The sequence below is a fragment of the Leuresthes tenuis genome, unplaced genomic scaffold (assembly GCF_036924035.1).
Source record: "Leuresthes tenuis unplaced genomic scaffold, fLeuTen1.0.hap1 SCAF_5, whole genome shotgun sequence".
NCBI lineage: Eukaryota > Metazoa > Chordata > Actinopteri > Atheriniformes > Atherinopsidae > Leuresthes > Leuresthes tenuis.
The window spans coordinates 35,983,441-36,009,105 of NW_027325359.1; the positions used below are offsets into that span (position 1 = coordinate 35,983,441).

General features: G+C 42.2%; 1 protein-coding gene across 1 annotated transcript; it reads right to left on the reverse strand.

Annotated features, from left to right (window-relative positions):
• Positions 1-579: 579 nt before the first annotated feature.
• On the reverse strand, positions 580-24,125 carry bbs2 (Bardet-Biedl syndrome 2). Its single transcript, XM_072386758.1, has 18 exons — positions 24,015-24,125; positions 23,420-23,555; positions 20,534-20,761; positions 20,334-20,459; positions 20,163-20,225; positions 19,971-20,048; positions 19,780-19,884; positions 18,247-18,333; positions 18,032-18,167; positions 17,822-17,961; positions 13,535-13,664; positions 8,233-8,404; positions 8,022-8,151; positions 7,811-7,930; positions 7,044-7,181; positions 6,640-6,752; positions 1,517-1,665; positions 580-1,132 (listed from the first exon to the last, which is right to left on the reverse strand). Exons 2-18 carry the CDS (start codon positions 23,534-23,536, stop codon positions 1,026-1,028), a joined length of 2,139 nt encoding a protein of 712 aa, XP_072242859.1. The 5' UTR covers positions 23,537-23,555; positions 24,015-24,125; the 3' UTR covers positions 580-1,025.
• Between the last annotated feature and the right edge of the window lie 1,540 nt (positions 24,126-25,665).

Consider the following 25,665-nt stretch of genomic DNA (forward strand, 5'->3'; position numbering starts at 1 on the left):
AGTCTGGAATCAGCCTTTAATTAAAGAGATTACTGATGTTTTATCTGTCCCGATCCTTTTTATGATTAGCTGAACATGTTTTGGTAGATTTGGTCTCTGGGAGAAGTCACATGACGAGCTACTGTTTTTACAGTGTTTTTAACTGTGTTTTCACTGTTCTTTCACTGTGTTTTTACTGTTTTTCAGTGTTTTCACAGTGTTTTTACTGTTTTTCAGTTTTTTTTTTTAGAGTTTTTTACTGTGTTTTTAGTTTTCTTACTGTTTTTACAGTGTTTTCAGTGTTTTTACTGTTTTTCACTGTTTTTACAGTGTTCTTTCACTGTGTTTTTACTGTTTTTCAGTTTTTTTTTTACAGTTTTTCACTGTGTTTTATTTAAGCAGAGACCCCATTTGTTGTGGAAATTGCAGCCAGAAAGGCATCAGCTGACTGCAGTTCAGGTGGATGGGATTAAACTTGGAAGATGCTTGTGCTAAACATCTGTTCGGAGCAGTCAACAACCGATAACTCGCCAGAGACTGACATCATTGACATCTGGCCTCCATGCTCAGAGGCGTAAATCACACCAGTTCAAACCAGTTCAAACCAGTTTATTAAGAGCTGCCACACACACAAAACCACGTTTACACGCTACAAAAGGTGAAGGAGTGACACGCCGGTTTTCTTTGGCTGCACACCGGAGCGTCAGGGCCAGCAGTGGCGTGAAGGACACCCAGCTGCTCGCCGTCTGGCTCCAGCTGTGCGCTCCAGCTGTGCGAACAGATCCAGCACATGGTCAGTGAGGTTTAAACCTCCCCGGGAACACCTCGGCCCTCCCAAACAGCCGCTGAACTACACTAAGACGGGAGACACGTTCTAAAGCTGCGGCGGTCCTTTCCTTTCTCTGAGCTGACACAAGAGGAGGCGGCGCCAGATGTTCCTGGGGCCAGATGTTGCTGCCAGGCTGTTGCTTAACGCCGAGTCACGCAGAAACTTGGATTAAGGCTCCATTAAAGAGTCTCTTCCTCTCCTCCGCCTGCTTTGGGCCTCAGGAGGACGCGGTGCCAGCCCTCATCACCCTGAACAGCGCGTTCACGTTGTTGCTCTTGATGGCGTCCCGACAGGCGGAGATCACTTGGTTCTTGGGTTTACCCACTGAGGAGAAACGGGGAGGTACAGTCGGGTGAAACAACAGAACAGGAAGGGAGTTACTGCAGGGAAACAACAGAAAAGAACCTCCTTTTACTCCTAAAACTAAAGATATCAGCAAAAATAGCATCTAAATCTGAACCAGACTTGATCTTGAGCTCAAATGGTGTCAATTAACCAATCAGAAGCCTCCAAAACTCAGACTGGAATCTTCTGTGTTTATTCTGCCATTTAACAAATGTAAGAAAGTGATTAAATGATCACCTTTCAGCTGTAACCTCTTTCAGTGTTTCAGTGCTCACTTTTCACTGATCAGAGCCACAGCAGCAGAGTTTCCCACCTTAAAGACAACATTAACCCTGAGGGACTCCAGCTCTGAACCCTTCCTACCTCGGAGCCTCCCGGCCCGCTGGATGGCCTGGTTCACGGACTTGAGGCGGGCCAGAAGGGCGTTGTGGTTGTTGGAGCGGATCTTGTACTCATTAATGAGATCTCTGTTCAGGTCGTAGAGCTCCCTGTAACGCTTCTTCATGGTCGTCCTGCAGAAGGAAGAGAAAGCGTTCAGTACTCTGACACAAACATGCGGCTCAAAATGACTCGTTTTTACACTGTTTTATTGTGTTTTTGAGTGTTTTTACAGTGTTTTTTTTACTGTTTTCACAGTGTTTTTTACTGTTTTTACAGTGTTTTTCCTGTGTTTTCACAGTGTTTTTACAGTTTTTCACTGTGTTTTTACAGTGTTTTTACAGTTTTTCAGTGTTTTTACAGTGTTTTTAACTGTGTTTTTACAGTTTTTCACTGTGTTTTTACAGTGTTTTTACAGTTTTTCAGTGTTTTTACAGTGTTTTTAACTGTGTTTTCACAGTGTTTTTAACTGTGTTTTTACTGTTTTTCAGTGTTTTTACAGTGTTCTTTCACAGTGTTTTTACAGTTTTTCAGTGTTTTTACAGTGTTTTTAACTGTTTTCAGTGTTTTTACTGTGTTTTCACAGTGTTTTTACAGTTTTTCACTGTTTTTACAGTGTTCTTTCACTGTGTTTTTACAATTTTTCAGTGTTTTTACTGTTTTTCAGTTTTTTTTTACAGTTTTTCACTGTTTTTACTGTTTACTGTTTTTACAGTGTTTTTAACTGTGTTTTCAGTGTTTTTACTGTTTTTCCTGTGTTTTCACAGTGTTTTTACTGTTTGTCCTGTGTTTTCAAAGTGTTTTTACAGTTTTTCACTGTTTTTACAGTGTTGTTTCACTGTGTTTTTACTATTTTTCAGTGTTTTCACAGTGTTTTTACTGTTTTTACAGTGTTTTTAACTGTGTTTTCACAGTGTTTTTACTGTTTTTCACTGTTTTTCCTGCATTTTCACAGTGGTTTTACTGTTTTTCACTGTTTTTACAGTGTTCTTTCAGTGTTTTTACAGTTTTTCAGTGTTTTTACAGTGTTTTTAACTGTGTTTTCAGTGTTTTCCTGTTTTTCCTGTGTTGTCACAGTGTTTTTACTGTTTTCACTGTTTTTACAGTGTTCTTTAACTGTGTTTTTACTGTTTTTCAGTGTTTTCAGTGTTTTTACTGTTTTTCACTGTGTTTTTAACTGTTTTTTACTGTTTTTAAAGTGTTTTTAACTGTGTTTTTACTGTTTTCAGTGTTTTCACAGTGTTTTTACTGTTTTTCACTGTTTTTCCTGTGTTTTCACAGTGTTTTTACTGTTTTTCAGTGTTTTCACAGTGTTTTTCACAGTTTTTCCTGTGTTTTCACAGTGTTTTTACTGTTTTTCACTCTTTTTCAGTGTTTTTACTGTTTCTCAGTGTTTTTAACTGTGTTTTCATAGTGTTTTTACAGTTTTTCACTGTTTTTCCTGTGTTTTCACAGTGTTTTTACAGTTTTTCACTGTTTTTCCTGTGTTTTCACAGTGTTTTTACTGTTTTTCACTGTTTTTACAGTGTTCTTTCACTGTGTTTTTACTGTTTTTACAGGGTTTTTAACTGTGTTTTCACAGTGTTTTTACTGTTTTTCAGTGTTCTTTCACAGTGTTTCAGTGTTTTTACAGTGTTTTTAACTGTTTTCAGTGTTTTTACTGTGTTTTCAGTTTTTCACTGTTTTTACAGTGTTCTCAGTGTTTTTACTGTTTTTCAGTGTTTTTACAGTGTTCTTTCACAGTGTTTTTACAGTGTTTTTAACTGTGTTTTCAGTGTTTTTACTGTGTTTTCACAGTGTTTTTACAGTTTTCAGTGTTTTTACAGTGTTTTTAACTGTGTTTTCAGTGTTTTTACTGTGTTTTCACAGTGTTTCTACTGTTTGTCCTGTGTTTTCACAGTGTTTTTACAGTTTTTCACAGTTTTTACAGTGTTCTTTCACTATGTTTTTACTATTTTTCACTGTTTTTACAGTGTTTTTACTGTTTTTACAGTGTTTTTAACTGTTTTCACAGTGTTTTTACTGTTTTTCACTGTTTTTACAGTGTTCTTTCACTGTGTTTTTACTGTTTTTTTTACTGTTTTTACAGGGTTTTTAACTGTGTTTTCACAGTGTTTTTACTGTTTTTCAGTGTTTTTACAGTGTTCTTTCACTGTGTTTTTACTATTTTTCAGTGTTTTCACAGTGTTTTAACTGTTTTCAGTGTTTTTACTGTGTTTTCACAGTTTTTAACTGTTTTTACAGTGTTCTTTCACTGTGTTTTTACTATTTTTCAGTGTTTTCACAGTGTTTTTACTGTTTTTCAGGTTTTTTTTACAGTTTTTCACTGTGTTTTTTTTACTGTTTTTACAGTGTTTTTACTGTTTGTCCTGTGTTTTCACAGTGTTTTTACAGTTTTTCACTGTTTTTACAGTGTTCTTTCACTGTGTTTTTACTATTTTTCAGTGTTTTCACAGTGTTTTAACTGTTTTTTTTTACTGTTTTTACAGTGTTTTTAACTGTGTTTTTACTTTTTTTCACTGTTTTTCCTGCATTTTCACAGTGGTTTTACTGTTTTTACAGTGTTCTTTCAGTGTTTTTACAGTTTTTCAGTGTTTTTACAGTGTTCTTTCACTGTGTTTTTACTGTTTTTCTTGTGTTGTCACAGTGTTTTTACTGTTTTTCACTGTTTTTACAGTGTTCTTTCACTGTGTTTTTACTGTTTTTCAGTGTTTTCAGTGTTTTTACTGTTTTTTCACTGTGTTTTCACAGTGTTTTTACTGTTTTTTCACTGTGTTTTCACAGTGTTTTTACTGTTTTTCACTCTTTTTCAGTGTTTTTACTGTTTTTCAGGGTTTTTTTACAGTTTTTCACTGTTTTTACAGTTTTTCACTGTTTTTACAGTTTTTTTTACTGTTTTTACAGTCTTTTTAACTGTGTTTTCACAGTGTTTTTACTGTTTTCACTGTTTTTCCTGTGTTTTCACAGTGTTTTTACTGTTTTTCGCTGTTTTTACAGTGTTCTTTCACTGTGTTTTTACTGTTTTTACTGTGTTTTTTTACTGTTTTTACAGGGTTTCTAACTGTGTTTTTACAGTGTTTTTACTGTTTTTCAGTGTTTTTACAGTGTTCTTTCACAGTGTTTTTACAGTTTTTCAGTGTTTTTAACTGTTTTCAGTGTTTTTACTGTGTTTTCACAGTGTTTTTACAGTTTTTCACTGTTTTTATAGTGTTCTTTCACTGTGTTTTTACTATTTTTCAGTGTTTTCACAGTGTTTTTACTGTTTTTCAGTTTTTTTACTGTTTTTACAGTGTTTTTAACTGTGTTTTCAGTGTTTTTACTGTTTTTCCTGTGTTTTCACAGTGTTTTTACTGTTTTTCAGTGTTTTTACAGTGTTCTTTCACAGTGTTTTTACAGTTTTTCAGTGTTTTTACTGTGTTTTCACAGTGTTTTTACTGTTTGTCCTGTGTTTTCAGTGTTTTTACAGTTTTTCACTGTTTTTACAGTTTTCTTTCACTGTGTTTTTACTATTTTTCAGTGTTTTCACAGTGTTTTTACTGTTTTTACAGTGTTTTTAACTGTGTTTTCACAGTGTTTTTACTGTTTTTCACTGTTTTTCCTGTGTTTTCACAGTGTTTCACTGTTTTTACAGTGTTCTTTCACTGTGTTTTTACAATTTTTCAGTGTTTTTACTGTTTTTCAGTTTTTTTTTACAGTTTTTCACTGTTTTTACTGTTTACTGTTTTTACAGTGTTTTTAACTGTGTTTTCAGTGTTTTTACTGTTTTTCCTGTGTTTTCACAGTGTTTTTACTGTTTGTCCTGTGTTTTCAAAGTGTTTTTACAGTTTTTCACTGTTTTTACAGTGTTCTTTCACTGTGTTTTTACTATTTTTCAGTGTTTTCACAGTGTTTTTACTGTTTTTCAGTTTTTTTACTGTTTTTACAGTGTTTTTAACTGTGTTTTCAGTGTTTTTACTGTTTTTCCTGTGTTTTCACAGTGTTTTTACTGTTTTTCAGTGTTTTTACAGTGTTCTTTCACAGTGTTTTTACAGTTTTTCAGTGTTTTTACTGTGTTTTCACAGTGTTTTTACTGTTTGTCCTGTGTTTTCAGTGTTTTTACAGTTTTTCACTGTTTTTACAGTTTTCTTTCACTGTGTTTTTACTATTTTTCAGTGTTTTCACAGTGTTTTTACTGTTTTTACAGTGTTTTTAACTGTGTTTTCACAGTGTTTTTACTGTTTTTCACTGTTTTTCCTGTGTTTTCACAGTGTTTCACTGTTTTTACAGTGTTCTTTCACTGTGTTTTACTGTGTTTTTTTACTGTTTTTACAGGGTTTTTAACTGTGTTTTCACAATGTTTTTACTGTTTTTCAGTGTTTTTCCTGTGTTTTCAGTGTTTTTACTGTTTTTACAGTGTTTTTACTGTTTTTCAGTGTTTTCCCAGTGTTTTTACTGTTTTTCAGTGTTTTTACAGTGTTTTTACAGTGTTTTTACAGTTTTTCAGTGTTTTTACAGTGTTTTTAACTTTGTTTTTACTGTTTTCAGTGTTTTTCAGTGTTTTTACTGTGTTTTCAGTGTTTTTACTGTGTTTTCACTGTGTTTTAACTGTGTTTTCAGTGTTTTTACTGTTTTTCAGTGTTTTCAGTGTTTTTACTGTTTTTCAGTGTGTTTCCTGTGTTTTCAGTGTTTTTACTGTTTTTACAGTGTTTTTACTGTTTTTCAGTGTTTTCCCAGTGTTTTTACTGTTTTTCAGTGTTTTTACAGTGTTTTTACAGTTTTTCAGTGTTTTTACAGTGTTTTTAACTGTGTTTTTACTGTTTTCAGTGTTTTTCACTGTTTTTACTGTGTTTTCACTGTGTTTTAACTGTGTTTTCAGTGTTTTTACTGTTTTTCAGTGTTTTCACTGTGTTTTTCAGTGTTTTCACTGTGTTTTTCATAGTGTTTTCAGTGTTTTTAATAGTGTTTTTCACTGTTTTTACAATGTTTTTCATAGTGTTTTTACAGTGTTTGTTTTCACTGTGTTTTTATAGTGTTTTTACAGCAGAACTGACACAGAAAGCAGAGGACATGTGGGAAATTACACTTTTACAGGAAGCGCAGCAGTGAGGTGAAATAATGTGGAAACTCACACGTCACCCATGAGGCGAGCATCCTCTGCTTGTACCAGCATGTTCCTGATGTAATTGGAGTGGTCGGCCATGGCTGCAGTTAACTTCTGATGGACCGAGTGAAACTCGTCCACCTACAACAGAAAAGGCAAAGACTCAGGTTTGGTTTACCTGGAATCAGCTCCAGCGTCTGTTGTGTTGCTGTTATAATAAAATAAGAAATTAGATACTAAAATGTGGATATAAGAGCTTTTTGTCAGTAAATCTCTTGGTATTTTCAACTTTTCCTTGACGTGGAACAGAAAAATAAAGAATAAAACACCTAAAGCGACCTCTCTGAGCCTTCCAGAGAGGCAGATTCTTCCCTCTTACTGAACACTGCAGTATTTCAGATAAACAGAAGTGTGTCTGTGTGATGGTGAGACCTCAGTCAGCGTTGTGCGAAGCTCCTCAAAGTATGTGGGGAAGTCTGCCTCTGCAGGCAGGTCTTCTATTGCCAGGAAGGAGGCCAGAGACTGAACCAAATCTCCTGCCAGGTCAACGTCATCGGTCCTCAGCGTGATCTGACCGGAAAGGAAGAACATTTGTTCAAAGAGGAAGAACATTTGAGATTCTTTCATTGGTGTAGGTTTAAAACCTTTCCTTTAGATGTGCTGAGAAGTTAAAGCTCACATGATAAAACCCTCTGGTGTTAAAAACATGAAATATTTCATGTGTAGTTTGGTGAGGATGTGCAGAGGCTTCCATAAGAGATGCAGACCAGCAGCTTCTCTCATGCATTTCATGCCTTTGTCACTTAGCACCAACAGGTCAGACCCCAGAGAGCTGCTGGTAACTTTCCACCTGTTATTGCGTCCCTCTGAGGTTGGATGTGCTGCTGAGGCGTCGTCATGGTAACACGGAGTGAAACACTGACTGAAACTTGTTGATCTCAGCCGTTCAAACCGTGAAAACCAGCTGAACCGAACCGCAGTGACGCCATAACGATGAATTTAAGAGTCCCAAAAGCCTTCCTCAGTCAGTCTCCACCCGCTCCAACATGTTTACTCTGAACAGCTGATGACAGAAGGCGGATGACCACAGACTCCCACCATCTGACAGAACATTTCCAGTTCCGCCTTCTCCACTTTTTCTGTTTTTCCCACTGTAACGAGCCTATTACCCACAATGCACTACATCTACACATCTGTACCTGCCCGCTGCCGGCCATGCTGAAGGACAAATGCCCCCCTCCTCTCAGAGAATTAAAGGTGACATTCGGACTCTCTACTCCTTCTGGAAGCAGGAAATTCTGATTCAGCCACATTACCACCTACAGACATGAGAACATGGAGCCAGGAATAAGTTAAAACTCAGCCGGTTTCTGCCTGGAACAGAATCATTTCTGGGTCTGCCCAACTTACTCTTTCCGGCCGGTCGCTGATGCTGAAGGAAACTCTTCCGGTGGTGAGAGCAGCGGAGGAGTCGCCTGTCAGCTCATACATGGAGAAACGAGGCAGCTGACGGGTGATCTCGAACACGTGGAACTGGGTGCTGGAGACACAAACGCTTTCCTCAGCGACACGGAAACAAAACTCCTGTGAGCTTTAAGCTGAGGCCACCCTCCACACCTACCTGGTTCTCCCCCCAACAAAGGCTTTGATGTGCAGATCCACCGGTATGTCTTTCGGGGGGACCACAGGGACTTGGACGCAGCCCGACAGGTTCTGGGCGCTGGGGTGGACCACGTGACTTTCACCCTCAAATATTCCCTCCGCAAAGATGAGAACTGCCCTGATGATGGTTTCTGGGGAGGAAGAAAGAGACATTCTTTAGCCCGCTGGGCCCAGAAGAGCCTCCACACCTGGACAGGTTGTGCCATGTCTGTAAAGATCAGGCGTTCAAAGCGCCTGAAAGTGGATCTGAACCAGCTGGATCTGAATCAGCTGGATCTGAATCAGCTGGATCTGAAACAGCTGGATCTGAATCAGCTGGATCTGAATCAGCTGGATCTGAACCAGCTGGATCTGAATCAGCTGGATCTGAATCAGCTGGATCTGAATCAGCTGGATCTGAAACAGCTGGATCTGAAACAGCTGGATCTGAACCATGTGAAACAGCTGGATCTGAATCAGCTGAATCTGAAACAGCTGAATCAGCTGGATCTGAATCAGCTGGATCTGAACTATCTGAACCAGCTGGATCTGAACCAGCTGGATCTGAATCAGCTGGATCTGAACCATCTGAACCAGCTGGATCTGAACCAGCTGGATCTGAAACAGTTGGATCTGAACCAGCTGGATCTGAACCATCTGAACCAGCTGGATCTGAAACAGCTGGATCTGAAACAGCTGGATCTGAAACAGCTGGATCTGAAACAGCTGAATCTGAATCAGCTGAATCTGAAACAGCTGGATCTGAATCAGCTGAATCAGCTGGATCTGAAACAGCTGGATCTGAATAAGCTGAATCTGAAACAGCTGGATCTGAAACAGTTGGATCTGAACCAGCTGGATCTGAACCATCTGAACCAGCTGGATCTGAAACAGCTGGATCTGAAACAGCTGGATCTGAAACAGCTGGATCTGAAACAGCTGAATCTGAATCAGCTGAATCTGAAACAGCTGGATCTGAATCAGCTGAATCAGCTGAATCTGAAACAGCTGGATCTGAATCAGCTGGATCTGAATCAGCTGGATCTGAACCAGCTGGATCTGAATCAGCTGGATCTGAATCAGCTGGATCTGAATCAGCTGGATCTGAAACAGCTGGATCTGAAACAGCTGGATCTGAAACAGCTGGATCTGAATCAGCTGAATCTGAACCATGTGAAACAGCTGGATCTGAATCAGCTGAATCTGAAACAGCTGAATCAGCTGGATCTGAATCAGCTGGATCTGAACCAGCTGGATCTGAATCAGCTGGATCTGAACCATCTGAACCAGCTGGATCTGAACCAGCTGGATCTGAAACAGTTGGATCTGAACCAGCTGGATCTGAACCATCTGAACCAGCTGGATCTGAACCAGCTGGATCTGAAACAGCTGGATCTGAAACAGCTGGATCTGAAACAGCTGAATCTGAATCAGCTGAATCTGAATCAGCTGGATCTGAATCAGCTGGATCTGAACCAGCTGGATCTGAATCAGCTGGATCTGAATCAGCTGGATCTGAATCAGCTGGATCTGAAACAGCTGGATCTGAAACAGCTGGATCTGAAACAGCTGGATCTGAATCAGCTGAATCTGAACCATGTGAAACAGCTGGATCTGAATCAGCTGAATCTGAAACAGCTGAATCAGCTGGATCTGAATCAGCTGGATCTGAACTATCTGAACCAGCTGGATCTGAACCAGCTGGATCTGAATCAGCTGGATCTGAACCATCTGAACCAGCTGGATCTGAACCAGCTGGATCTGAAACAGTTGGATCTGAACCAGCTGGATCTGAACCATCTGAACCAGCTGGATCTGAAACAGCTGGATCTGAAACAGCTGGATCTGAAACAGCTGGATCTGAAACAGCTGAATCTGAATCAGCTGAATCTGAAACAGCTGGATCTGAATCAGCTGAATCAGCTGGATCTGAAACAGCTGGATCTGAATAAGCTGAATCTGAAACAGCTGGATCTGAAACAGTTGGATCTGAACCAGCTGGATCTGAACCATCTGAACCAGCTGGATCTGAAACAGCTGGATCTGAAACAGCTGGATCTGAAACAGCTGGATCTGAAACAGCTGAATCTGAATCAGCTGAATCTGAAACAGCTGGATCTGAATCAGCTGAATCAGCTGAATCTGAAACAGCTGGATCTGAATCAGCTGGATCTGAATCAGCTGGATCTGAACCAGCTGGATCTGAATCAGCTGGATCTGAATCAGCTGGATCTGAATCAGCTGGATCTGAAACAGCTGGATCTGAAACAGCTGGATCTGAAACAGCTGGATCTGAATCAGCTGAATCTGAACCATGTGAAACAGCTGGATCTGAATCAGCTGAATCTGAAACAGCTGAATCAGCTGGATCTGAATCAGCTGGATCTGAACTATCTGAACCAGCTGGATCTGAACCAGCTGGATCTGAAACAGTTGGATCTGAACCAGCTGGATCTGAACCATCTGAACCAGCTGGATCTGAAACAGCTGGATCTGAAACAGCTGGATCTGAAACAGCTGGATCTGAAACAGCTGAATCTGAATCAGCTGAATCTGAAACAGCTGGATCTGAATCAGCTGAATCAGCTGGATCTGAAACAGCTGGATCTGAATAAGCTGAATCTGAAACAGCTGGATCTGAAACAGTTGGATCTGAACCAGCTGGATCTGAACCATCTGAACCAGCTGGATCTGAAACAGCTGGATCTGAAACAGCTGGATCTGAAACAGCTGGATCTGAAACAGCTGGATCTGAAACAGTTGGATCTGAACCAGCTGGATCTGAACCATCTGAACCAGCTGGATCTGAAACAGCTGGATCTGAAACAGCTGGATCTGAAACAGCTGAATCTGAATCAGCTGAATCTGAAACAGCTGGATCTGAATCAGCTGAATCTGAAACAGCTGGATCTGAATCAGCTGAATCTGAAACAGCTGGATCTGAATCAGCTGAATCTGAAACAGCTGAATCTGAATCAGCTGAATCTGAAACAGCTGAATCAGCTGGATCTGAATCAGCTGGATCTGAACCATCTGAACCAGCTGGATCTGAACCAGCTGGATCTGAATCAGCTGGATCTGAACCATCTGAACCAGCTGGATCTGAAACAGCTGGATCTGAACCAGCTGAATCTGAACCATGTGAACCAGCTGGATCTGAACCAGCTGGATCTGAAACAGTTGGATCTGAACCAGCTGGATCTGAACCATCTGAACCAGCTGGATCTGAAACAGCTGGATCTGAAACAGCTGGATCTGAAACAGCTGGATCTGAAACAGCTGAATCTGAATCAGCTGAATCTGAAACAGCTGAATCAGCTGGATCTGAATCAGCTGGATCTGAACCATCTGAACCAGCTGGATCTGAACCAGCTGGATCTGAATCAGCTGGATCTGAACCATCTGAACCATCTGAACCAGCTGGATCTGAACCAGCTGGATCTGAATCAGCTGGATCTGAACCATCTGAACCAGCTGGATCTGAAACAGCTGGATCTGAAACAGCTGGATCTGAACCAGCTGAATCTGAACCATGTGAAACAGCTGGATCTGAACCAGCTGGATCTGAAACAGTTGGATCTGAATCAGCTGAATCAGCTGGATCTGAACCATCTGAACCAGCTGGATCTGAAACAGCTGGATCTGAAACAGCTGGATCTGAACCAGCTGGATCTGAAACAGTTGGATCTGAACCAGCTGGATCTGAAACAGCTGGATCTGAAACAGCTGGATCTGAAACAGCTGGATCTGAACCAGCTGAATCTGAACCATGTGAAACAGCTGGATCTGAACCAGCTGGATCTGAAACAGTTGGATCTGAATCAGCTGAATCAGCTGGATCTGAACCATCTGAACCAGCTGGATCTGAAACAGCTGGATCTGAAACAGCTGGATCTGAACCAGCTGAATCTGAACCATGTGAAACAGCTGGATCTGAACCAGCTGGATCTGAAACAGTTGGATCTGAACCAGCTGGATCTGAACCATCTGAACCAGCTGGATCTGAAACAGCTGGATCTGAAACAGCTGGATCTGAAACAGCTGGATCTGAAACAGCTGGATCTGAATCAGCTGAATCAGCTGGATCTGAACCATCTGAACCAGCTGGATCTGAAACAGCTGGATCAGAAACAGCTGGATCTGAATCAGCTGGATCTGAATCAGCTGGATCTGAACCATCTGAACCAGCTGGATCTGAAACAGCTGGATCTGAAACAGCTGGATCTGAACCACGTGAAACAGCTGGATCTGAACCATGTGAAACAGCTGGATCTGAACCAGCTGGATCTGAAACAGTTGGATCTGAATCAGCTGAATCAGCTGGATCTGAACCATGTGAAACAGCTGGATCTGAACCAGCTGGATCTGAAACAGTTGGATCTGAATCAGCTGGATCTGAACCATCTGAACCAGCTGGATCTGAAACAGCTGGATCTGAAACAGCTGGATCTGAAACAGCTGGATCTGAAACAGCTGAATCTGAATCAGCTGAATCTGAACCATCTGAACCAGCTGGATCTGAAACAGTTGGATCTGAATCAGCTGGATCTGAACCATCTGAACCAGCTGGATCTGAAACAGCTGGATCTGAACCATGTGAAACAGCTGGATCTGAACCAGCTGGATCTGAAACAGTTGGATCTGAATCAGCTGAATCAGCTGGATCTGAACCATCTGAACCAGCTGGATCTGAATCAGCTGGATCTGAATCAGCTGAATCAGCTGGATCTGAATCAGCTGAATCAGCTGGATCTGAATCAGCTGAATCTGAATCAGCTGGATCTGAAACAGCTGAATCAGCTGGATCTGAATCAGCTGGATCTGAATCAGCTGAATCAGCTGGATCTGAACCAGCTGGATCTGAATCAGATGGATCTGAAACAGCTGGATCTGAACCATCTGAACCAGCTGGATCTGAAACAGCAGGATCTGAAACAGCTGGATCTGAAACAGCTGGATCTGAACCAGCTGGATCTGAAACAGCTGGATCTGAAACAGCAGGATCTGAAACAGCTGGATCTGAAACAGCTGGATCTGAACCAGCTGGATCTGAAACAGCTGGATCTGAAACATCTGAACCAGCTGGATCTGAAACAGCTGGATCTGAACCAGCAGGATCTGAACCAGCTGGATCTGAACCATCTGAAACAGCTGGATCTGAAACATCTGAACCAGCTGGATCTGAAACAGCTGGATCTGAACCAGCAGGATCTGAACCAGCTGGATCTGAACCATCTGAAACAGCTGGATCTGAACCATCTGAACCAGCTCAAAGACGCTACCGTTTGGAGTTGAGATGCTGAGCTCCACATGAGCCTTCTGGGCTTCTGTAGCAGGCCTCACTGACAGCGCCGTCTGAAGCTGAGTGTTGGCCGGTATGACCCCCATCCCGCTGTTCGTCTGCGCCACGCCCTGAAACAACAGTTCCTGTGGATGTTAGCATCCATCTTATGGATTAATAATATTAATAATGCATTAATAACCAACTAATCCAGGGAATAAAAGCCTTGGATCTGTAGCTATCTCTGGATCTGTAACTATCTCTGGATCTGTAGCTATCTCTGGATCTGTAGCTATCTCTGGATCTGTAGATATCTCTGGATCTGTAGCTATCTCTGGATCTGTAGATATCTCTGGATCTGTAGCTATCTCTGGATCTGTAGATATCTCTGGATCTACAGATATCTCTGGATCTGTAGATATCTCTGGATCTGTAGCTATCTCTGGATCTGTAGATATCTCTGGATCTGTAGCTATCTCTGGATCTGTAGATATCTCTGGATCTGTAGCTATCTCTGGATCTACAGATATCTCTGGATCTGTAGCTATCTCTGGATCTACAGATATCTCTGGATCTGTAGCTATCTCTGGATCTGTAGATATCTCTGGATCTACAGATATCTCTGGATCTGTAGATATCTCTGGATCTGTAGCTATCTCTGGATCTGTAGATATCTCTGGATCTACAGATATCTCTGGATCTGTAGCTATCTCTGGATCTGTAGCTATCTCTGGATCTACAGATATCTCTGGATCTGTAGATATCTCTGGATCTGTAGATATCTCTGGATCTGTAGCTATCTCTGGATCTGTAGCTATCTCTGGATCTGTAGATATCTCTGGATCTGTAGCTATCTCTGGATCTGTAGCTATCTCTGGATCTGTAGATATCTCTGGATCTGCAGATATCTTTGGATCTGTAGCTATCTCTGGATCTGTAGCTATCTCTGGATCTGTAGATATCTCTGGATCTGTAGCTATCTCTGGATCTGTAGATATCTCTGGATCTGCAGATATCTTTGGATCTGTAGCTATCTCTGGATCTGTAGATATCTCTGGATCTGTAGCTATCTCTGGATCTGTAGCTATCTCTGGATCTGTAGATATCTCTGGATCTACAGATATCTCTGGATCTGTAGATATCTCTGGATCTACAGATATCTCTGGATCTGTAGCTATCTCTGGATCTGTAGATATCTCTGGATCTGCAGATATCTTTGGATCTGTAGCTATCTCTGGATCTGTAGATATCTCTGGATCTGTAGATATCTCTGGATCTGTAGATATCTCTGGATCTGTAGATATCTCTGGATCTGTAGATATCTCTGGATCTGTAGATATCTCTGGATCTGTAGCTATCTCTGGATCTGTAGCTATCTCTGGATCTGTAGATATCTCTGGATCTGTAGATATCTCTGGATCTGTAGCTATCTCTGGATCTGTAGATATCTCTGGATCTGTAGCTATCTCTGGATCTGTAGATATCTCTGGATCTGTAGATATCTCTGGATCTGTAGATATCTCTGGATCTGTAGATATCTCTGGATCTGTAGATATCTCTGGATCTGCAGATATCTCTGGATCTGTAGCTATCTCTGGATCTGCAGATATCTCTGGATCTGTAGATATCTCTGGATCTGTAGATATCTCTGGATCTGTAGATATCTCTGGATCTGCAGATATCTCTGGATCTGCAGATATCTCTGGATCTGTAGCTATCTCTGGATCTGTAGCTATCTCTGGGTCTGTAGATATCTCTGGATCTGTAGCTATCTCTGGATCTGCAGATATCTCTGGATCTGTAGCTATCTCTGGATCTGTAGCTATCTCTGGATCTGCAGATATCTCTGGATCTGTAGCTATCTCTGGATCTGTAGATGTCTCTGGATCTGTAGCTATCTCTGGATCTGTAGATATCTCTGGATCTGTAGATATCTCTGGATCTGCAGATATCTTTGGATCTGTAGCTATCTCTGGATCTGTAGATGTCTCTGGATCTGTAGATATCTCTGGATCTGTAGATGTCTCTGGATCTGTAGCTATCTCTGGATCTGTAGCTATCTCTGGATCTGTAGCTATCTCTGGATCTGTAGATATCTCTGGATCTGTAGATATCTCTGGATCTGTAGATATCTCTGGATCTGCAGATATCTCTGGATCTGTAGATATCTCTGGATCTGTAGATATCTCTGGATCTGCAGATATCTCTGGATCTGTAGATATCTCTGGATCTGTAGATATCTCTGGATCTGCAGATATCTCTGGATCTGTAGATATCTCTGGATCTGTAGATATCTCTGGATCTGCAGATATCTCTGGATCTGTAGATATCTCTGGATCTGTAGATATCTCTGGATCTGTAGCTATCTCTGGATCTGTAGATATCTCTGGATCTGTAGATATCTCTGGATCTGTAGATATCTCTGGATCTGCAGATATCTCTGGATCTGTAGATATCTCTGGATCTGTAGATATCTCTGGATCTGCAGATATCTCTGGATCTGCAGATATCTCTGGATCTGTAGCTATCTCTGGATCTGTAGCTATCTCTGGATCTGTAGCTATCTCTGGATCTGTAGATATCTCTGGATCTGTAGATATCTCTGGATCTACAGATATCTCTGGATCTGTAGCTATCTCTGGATCTGTAGCTATCTCTGGATCTGTAGCTATCTCTGGATCTGTAGATATCTCTGGATCTGTAGATATCTCTGGATCTACAGATATCTCTGGATCTGTAGCTATCTCTGGATCTGTAGATATCTCTGGATCTGTAGCTATCTCTGGATCTGTAGCTATCTCTGGATCTGTAGCTATCTCTGGATCTGTAGATATCTCTGGATCTGTAGCTATCTCTGGATCTGTAGCTATCTCTGGATCTGTAGATATCTCTGGATCTGTAGATATCTCTGGATCTGTAGCTATCTCTGGATCTGTAGCTATCTCTGGATCTGCAGATATCTCTGGATCTGTAGATATCTCTGGATCTGTAGCTATCTCTGGATCTGCAGATATCTCTGGATCTGTAGCTATCTCTGGATCTGTAGATATATCTGGATCTGTAGATATCTCTGGATCTGTAGCTATCTCTGGATCTGTAGATATCTCTGGATCTGTAGCTATCTCTGGATCTGCAGATATCTCTGGATCTGCAGATATCTCTGGATCTGTAGCTATCTCTGGATCTGTAGCTATCTCTGGATCTGTAGCTATCTCTGGATCTGTAGCTATCTCTGGATCTGTAGATATCTCTGGATCTGTAGATATCTCTGGATCTACAGATATCTCTGGATCTGTAGCTATCTCTGGATCTGTAGCTATCTCTGGATCTGTAGCTATCTCTGGATCTGTAGCTATCTCTGGATCTGTAGATATCTCTGGATCTGTAGATATCTCTGGATCTACAGATATCTCTGGATCTGTAGCTATCTCTGGATCTGTAGATATCTCTGGATCTGTAGCTATCTCTGGATCTGTAGCTATCTCTGGATCTGTAGCTATCTCTGGATCTGTAGATATCTCTGGATCTGTAGCTATCTCTGGATCTGTAGCTATCTCTGGATCTGTAGATATCTCTGGATCTGTAGATATCTCTGGATCTGTAGCTATCTCTGGATCTGTAGCTATCTCTGGATCTGCAGATATCTCTGGATCTGTAGATATCTCTGGATCTGTAGCTATCTCTGGATCTGCAGATATCTCTGGATCTGTAGCTATCTCTGGATCTGTAGATATATCTGGATCTGTAGATATCTCTGGATCTGTAGCTATCTCTGGATCTGTAGATATCTCTGGATCTGTAGCTATCTCTGGATCTGCAGATATCTCTGGATCTGCAGATATCTCTGGATCTGTAGCTATCTCTGGATCTGTAGATATCTCTGGATCTGTAGATATCTCTGGATCTGTAGATATCTCTGGATCTGTAGCTATCTCTGGATCTGTAGATATCTCTGGATCTGCAGATATCTCTGGATCTGTAGATATCTCTGGATCTGCAGATATCTCTGGATCTGTAGCTATCTCTGGATCTGTAGATATCTCTGGATCTGTAGATATCTCTGGATCTGCAGATATCTCTGGATCTGTAGCTATCTCTGGATCTGTAGATATCTCTGGATCTGTAGATATCTCTGGATCTGCAGATATCTCTGGATCTGCAGATATCTCTGGATCTGTAGCTATCTCTGGATCTGTAGCTATCTCTGGATCTGTAGCTATCTATGGATCTGTAGCTATCTCTGGATCTGTAGATATCTCTGGATCTGTAGATATCTCTGAATGCGCACCTTTGCATTCTCCTCATAGTTGCGCAGCTCCAGCAGCAGGTTCTGTCTGCGTTGGCTGAGTTCCCGGATGAGGTCCTGCTCTGCACTGGAGTCCATCAGGTTTCCTTTCAGCTCCTTACTGGCCGGCAGGTAACCTCGAACTGCAAAAGGTTAACAAAACCAGCTGTGATTGGTTCAGAGCTCGCACACACTTCTAAAGAGGCAGCTTACCCTCCCCCTCCGTAGAGGTGCAGATCAGCTGTTTCTGCCCGTCCAACCGGTAGTCGCCCTCCACCACGCCGGCCACAGAGGAGGAGAAGTTGTCCTTGAAGATCACCTCACCTGTTCTGTCACTCCGGGCATCGATCTGAAACACATGAGGGAGGTCAGCCGGAGAGGCTGCTCACCGCTGCGCTCTGACATCCAAAATGAAGTGGAGCTCAGACCTTTCCGTTGGACCAGCCAGTGATGAGCTCCACAACCCCGTCTGCATTCAGGTCAAAGGCGTGGATGCTCATGGCGTGATTCTTAGACTGGGTGAAGAGATCAGAAAGGAACATGGTAAATAATGGAGCCACTTCCACCCTTTTTATCCACAGCCCCCCCCCCCCCCCTCAGTTCAGGCTCCATCAGGTGGGACAGAGTGATGGAGGCTGCTTTAAAGCAGCCGTGTTCAGCCCTCAGGTCGTCCCTTTAAGGCTCTCCTTCAGCAGATAGAAGCTCAGCTGGATCTGAACCAGCTGGATCTGAACCAGCTGGATCTGAACCAGCTGGATCTGAAACAGCTGGATCTGAACCATCTGAAACAGCTGGATATGAACCATCTGAAACAGCTGGATCTGAACCAGCTGGATCTGAACCATCTGGATCAGCTGAACCAGCTGGATCTGAACCAGCGGGATCTGAATCAGCTGGATCAGAACCAGCTGGATCTGAACCAGCTGGATCAGCTGGATCTAAATCAGCTGGATCTGAAACAGCTGGATCTGAACCATCTGAAACAGCTGGATATGAACCAGCTGGATCTGAACCAGCTGGATCTGAACCATCTGGATCTGAACCAGCTGACGGGCTCGGCTATGTTTCAGCTCTGAGAAACTCTGGTGCTGCTCAGCAGGATGTTTGGATCATTATCTTGTTGCAGGATGAAGCTTTGGAGGCATTTACTGGAACTGGAGCAGATCAGATGTTTCAGCTCAGAGTTCATTGAGCAGCTCCATCATCAGTGAAGATAAGTGAGCAGAACCTGTGGCAACCAGAACCTGTGGCAACCAGAACCTGTGGCAGCCAGAACCTGTGGCAGCAGAACCTGTGGCAGCAGAACCTGCGGCAGCAGAACCTGTGGCAGCCAGACATGCCCACGCCATCACCCCCCCACCGTGTTCAGCAGAGCAGCTGCTATGCTGTGGATCTTGGTTCCTGTTGGTCTCCACACTTTCTTCACTCTGATGCAGGTTCATCTGGGTCCGGTCTGTCCAGAACACCTTTTCCCAGAACTCTGCAGCTCCTTTAAGGACTTTCTGCCAACCTGTGACGTGTCCATCCTGTTTCTGTGGCTAACTAGCTGTTAGCATGTAGCAGTGGCTAACTAGCGGTTAGCATGTAGCAGTGTAGCCTCTGAGTTTCTGTTCATGAAGTCTTCTGTGGACAGTCGTCTCTGACAGACACACCTGCCTCCTGCAGACGGTTCTGATCCGTTGGACGGGCCTTTGAGGGTTCTTCCTCGGCCTACCAGAGCATCCTTTCTTCTTCATGATGTTCCAGACAGCTGATGTCTGTCCTCACATTGAACAACTCCAGACTCCAAGCTGTAGAAACAAGCTGAGGTACCTTATCCCTGCACTGATGAAGCAGTGAAACGCACCTGAGGAACCACACACACCTGGAACACACCTGTCCCACACATGATGGAGTGAAAGGATGAATGATAAAAGCATTACGGATGCAGTGTCTGACCCAGGAAGCTTCATTCACTGTACCTTGATCCTCCAGTAGCGGGCGGTGCGATCATACACCCCAACGGTGCCGTTAGCCAGGGCGTAACCAAACCTGCTGCCGTGCATGTGACACAATGATGTCACAGTCTGTGTGGAGCGGGACGGAAACAAAGTGTTACTCTGGAGCTGTGCAGCAAATCTCCCTGAAACGGGTGAGAAATGCACTGATTTACCTCATTTTCAGCCATCTCTGACACGAGCTCATCCTCTCTGAATACCCTGATGTCAAAGTCCTCAGATCCAACCAGCAGCTGCCGATACAGCACCGACAAATGACCATTTTTACACCAGTCAGGCTGTAGTTTCTGACTAATCTGCCAACATTTCTAAAGCAGAGAGCCACAAGAAGCAGGGATCAGACTCACCTCGTTTTTCCCGTCCCCGGTGAAGTCACAGAGCACCAGAGACCTGACGTTATCTCCTGTCACCTAACAAATAAAACTTCGTTAGTTACGACTTCCAACCTGACGACAAACCACTTCTTCTACTAATCACACCAAATGTCTTTGCATTCAAAGCGGAGTCCAGCATCTTACTGTCCAGAAGTGGTCGCTGCCCTCATAGTCGAACCCCTGCAAGGCACAATTCCCCCCGATGATGGCGAGGGGAGAAGCGATGTCCCCGAGTTTCCCCAACACGATGGCGTTGGCTCCATCTGTCACCTGCAGCAGCCCACAGCAGACTGCTCACATTCAGCTCAGATCCAGATCAAACCAGCAGCCTAAACTCCACCCACCTCTCTGTAAAAGATGTCCGCGTTGTCGTGGACGTCGTAGGCCAGCAGGTTGGTCTGAGATCCCACCAACAGCGTGTCCCCGGCGGTGTTCGGCCCCAGCGTCCCTGCAGTCAAACAAGTCACTGCCTGGTTGATGTTGAGCAGAGAGATGTCGGAGTCCTGGGTGCTCTGGCTCAGCCGATGAGCCGCAGGTCTCTGACCGCGGGCATGAGGGTTGTGGATAAAAACCTTTTGACCGGAGGGAAAAGACACGAATCATAGCTGATCGATTAAAGGACTCCACAGTATAGAACTGGACTGTGTCTGGTGTCATTTAAGCATTTTTGGTGGCAGACATTTTGAAAATATGGGACTGGGACTGGATAGTGTCCCAGTCCCCCATCAAATCCCCTGCTTGACTCCAGTAGGGGTCCTTAGGCAAGACCCCCTTACCCTAAATGCCTACCTGTAAGTCACTTTGGATAAAAGCATCTGCTAAATGCATAAAGATTAATTAGCAGAACACTGAGTTTATGCAGTCTGCGTCCACGAACAACAGAGTGAGAAAAGGTTTGTTTTGGTGAGCCACAAAAAGGATGACAGCTACTTTGCTGCAGCTGTTGCCACATGAGCTAAAACGGCTCATTTGCTTGAACTGGGACCTCAATGATCTGTGTGAAGAGTGAAAATGCAGCGATATGTCATCCGAAGGGGGAAACAGACCTTAAACGAGGCCGATGGAGAATGATTACATGAAATTTTAAGCAGTTTTCGCAGAGTAACACCAGAGAATGTGTGGAAAATGAGGTTTTTGTTTTATTCAATTCAATTCAATTCAATTCAATTTTATTTATATAGCGCCAGATTACAACAATTGTCATCTCAAGGCCCTTATTCACATATTTACTTCACAGAAGAAGACACCGGACAGGAAATATGGCTGAGTGGAGCGTGCAGGAGGAAAGAGGAGATTTATTGTGTTTTATTCATGGCAGAGGAGGCTCCCCACACCGTTCTGGGTTGATATTAATGACACATTTATACATTATATTGTGGAGCAAATGGAGAACCGGATACAGGTCAGACTCCAAAGTGCTGATCAGCCCCCATTTCTTTCTATATTTCCGGCTGCAGTGATTTACTGAAACATGTTCAAACCAGAGACCATTTCTGATGAGGCTTGGGCCAACAGTAGATGGATCAGCTGAAGGTCCAGATGCATCTCTCAGGTCCTGTCAGGTCACAGCTGGATTTTTTCCTCTTTCTTAAGGACATCACTTTCAGATCCTGTTCATCTGCTGGAGATAGTTTTTTAGGCCTGACACTTCTTCTTTTGTCCTCCACTTGTCCAGTTTCCTCAAATGTTTTAAGGACACACTGCACACCATGCTGAGATATGCCAAGTTTTCAGCTAATAGCTCTTTGGGAATCACCTTGTTGCTGCAGAAATCCTATTTTCTGTCTGTCAAACTGTGTTTTCTTTGCTGTTTTTCATAGATGCAGCTAAAGAAATGGGAACAAATGATGTGTCTTTGTGACAAAGAGCCTAAAGATCCAGTTTAAAATGGCTTCTTTGCTAAGTTGTCTGTTCTGTGTCGACACAACACTGGTTCATCCCTTGAGTTAGGAGCCTTTTTTCTGCCTGAAGGGTTCAAAGGTCAGAGTTAAGCGGCTGAACAAAGAAAAAACACTGAAAATTCTCAGGAACAAGGACTGAAGATGAGGGAAAAAGCAGAAAATGTCCAAAGAAAAACTGTGAAAGCTTCAGAAAGCTGCAGAACTATTGATCAGGACACTTTAAAGGTTTCAGAAAGCTGCAGAACTGTTGATCAGGACACTTTAAAGGTTTCAGAAAGCTGCAGAACTGTTGATCAGGACACTTTAAAGGTTTCAGAAAGCTGCAGAACTGTTGATCAGGACACTTTAAAGGTTTCAGAAAGCTGCAGAACTGTTGATCAGGACACTTTAAAGGTTTCAGAAAGCTGCAGAACTGTTGATCAGGACACTTTAAAGGTTTCAGAAAGCTGCAGAACTGTAGATCAGGACACTTTAAAGGTTACAGAAAGCTGCAGAACTATTGATCAGGACACTTTAAAGGTTACAGAAAGCTGCAGAACTATTGATCAGGACACTTTAAAGGTTTCAGAAAGCTGCAGAACTATTGATCAGGACACTTTAAAGGTTACAGAAAGCTGCAGAACTGTTGATCAGGACACTTTAAAGGTTACAGAAAGCTGCAGAACTATTGATCAGGACACTTTAAAGGTTACAGAAAGCTGCAGAACTATTGATCAGGACACTTTAAAGGTTTCAGAAAGCTGCAGAACTATTGATCAGGACACTTTAAAGGTTACAGAAAGCTGCAGAACTATTGATCAGGACACTTTAAAGGTTTCAGAAAGCTGCAGAACTGTTGATCAGGACACTTTAAAGGTTACAGAAAGCTGCAGAACTATTGATCAGGACACTTTAAAGGTTACAGAAAGCTGCAGAACTATTGATCAGGACACTTTAAAGGTTTCAGAAAGCTGCAGAACTGTTGATCAGGACACTTTAAAGGTTACAGAAAGCTGCAGAACTATTGATCAGGACACTTTAAAGGTTTCAGAAAGCTGCAGAACTGTTGATCAGGACACTTTAAAGGTTTCAGAAAGCTGCAGAACTGTTGATCAGGACACTTTAAAGGTTTCAGAAAGCTGCAGAACTGTTGATCAGGACACTTTAAAGGTTACAGAAAGCTGCAGAACTATTGATCAAAACATATAATATATCTCACCTGGCTTATCTCAGTCTTTTCTCCCCGTTTCCCTACTTTCAGAAGGACTTACATTGTGGACTCCAGTGTACTTTTTCTATGACTATAAAGCAATTCCAAAAAAACAAAGATAAAACAGTAAATGTTCTCACTTTTCCAGCTTGAGTGGCTGCTGTAAGGCATGGGCGAACTCCATCAAACTTCCCAATGGTCACCATGCGAGGGTGAATCTTGTGGTTCAGCTTCAGGGTGAATATGGGGACCATCATTGAGCTCACTTTTTTATTTCTTATTTTAAAAAAAAGAGCCACAAACATAGAGTCAGTCAGTTCAACACGGTTAATAATTTCTCTTCCTACTGACATACAAACTCAGAAGAAGCAATGTGGGCTTCCGTGAATTTAAACGAATGTACACTAATTTAATTACAGGCTTTACCTCGGCCACCTAAGAGCCAGTTCCGTTGCCTGGCAACAGCGAGTAAAAGCTAAAGCTGTCCATCTGGCTAATCTCCCGGTGATTTACAAGAATGTCATTTATGCAACAAAACGCATCACAGTTCACTGTCCAACACACAATAAGCGCTGGAATAACGATTTAAAATCTCTAGAAGCTTTCAAATAAAACCAAAACGCTTTTATTGGACTTTATTTACTTGCAAACTTAGCTAACGTCACCGTAGATTTCTTACGGTTCTACTCCTACTGACGACAGCAACACAAAGCGTTATTTAAAATAAAATCATACCTGGTTCAGTAAACGGGGCCCCTGCGCTCTCCTCGGCTGTAAACGGATGTTTTTGTTGAAATTAACCAGTCGGTTAATAATTAGCTACATGGCAAAGCGACAGAGAGGAACTTCCGGTCTGCTCTTTTCAAAATAAAAGACCGGGGTCGTTAGCTGTTAATCTCTGACGTCACTGGTTTAATTTGCATAAGAGCATTTGTAACTGGGAGAAAACTTGTCTTCTGCCTGCTAAATATTACATTTCCAACAAAAATAAATAAATAAATTGATTTTAGGGTCCTCCGCTAAATGTATCCTGTTAATGCTCCATAAGAAAAGTTCCTAATGAGAGGCAGAGGATGGAACCAAAATATAAATATGTCGTTATTTTTTCATATTGCATACATAAGAAAAGATATCTACCCCAAACTCACTCCTTAACTGTCTCAAACTGTTTGGGGATGATAAAAAGAATGACAGGCTTTATAATTTCTATTAAATGTCATTAATAAATCAGAACTCAGCCCTTCATAATGTATAATTCATAATGTTGTAATTGTACTTACTTAAAAAAAAAGTTTTAAGCGGCCTAAAGTAAGAAAAAAATATCGTTAATTTATTTAGTTTGATGCTATTAAAGTTATTGAAGATTAATTTATTGATATAATCTTTACTAAAATCACTGATAGAGCCTGTGATGCATAGTTTTAGACGCATAGATCCATAAATCAATGTGATCATTGAAGAGCTGTAGTTTAAAAGTGATGCTGAAGGCATAAAGTCAACGTCTCCTGAATCTATTTAAATCCCAATTATCTAAACAGCTGTAATCTGATCAGTTTTGAACCCGGGACCTCTCGCACCCTAAGCGAGAATCATACCCCTAGACCAACGAGCCACCGTAGTTTCTTACTTTTATCTGTGTTTCTGACCTGGTAAAAGCTGGAGTTGGACTGTGCAAAGTGGTGATGTGGCAGCTGGAGCTTCACATGTCCTGCAGCCCAACAGCGCCCTCTGCTGGTGGAAATTACATCTTCACTCAAACTGGACAAGTGGAGGACAAAAGAAGAAGTGTCAGGCCTAAAAAACTATCTCCAGCAGATGAACAGGATCTGAAAGTGATGTCCTTAAGAAAGAGGAAAAAATCCAGCTGTGACCTGACAGGACCTGAGAGATGCATCTGGACCTTCAGCTGATCCATCTACTGTTGGCCCAAGCCTCATCAGAAATGGGCTCCATGGAAGGGTGGCTGTCAAGAAGCCGTTCTTAAGGAAGGGAAACAGGGAGAAAAGGCTGAGCTGTGCCAAATGACACAAGAAGTGGACTGAAAATCAGTGGCAACAGGTCTTATGGAGGGATGAATCCTCCCCAGAGCCCGGACCTCAACATTATTGAAGCAGTGTGGGATCATCTGACAGAGAACGGAACAAAAGGCAGCCCACATCCAAAGAAGAGCTTTGGGATGTCCTTCAAGAAGCCTGGAGAACTATTCCTGAAGACTCCTTAAAGAAATGACAGAAAGCTTGTCTCAGAGGGTTCAGGCTGTGTTGGAGAATAAAGGAGCTCAGACCAGAGATTCACTTTAAAGCTGCTGAGAACTGAGAAAAAACTCTGTTTCTGCCTCAGATTCTGGGTTTATGTTCAGGTTTGATCATGTTTCAGTGAATCTCTG

Bases quoted from the DNA above. Each gene is read 5' to 3' on its own strand.
- bbs2 (XM_072386758.1), bottom strand. From the start codon at position 23,536: ATGATGGTCCCCATATTCACCCTGAAGCTGAACCACAAGATTCACCCT. The intron at 20,226-20,333 runs GTAAGATGCTGG...TTTATTTGTTAG, and splicing joins GCAGCGACCACTTCTGGACA to GTGACAGGAGATAACGTCAG. The intron at 1,666-6,639 runs GTGAGTTTCCAC...TTCCTTCTGCAG, and splicing joins GCTCGCCTCATGGGTGACGT to GACGACCATGAAGAAGCGTT.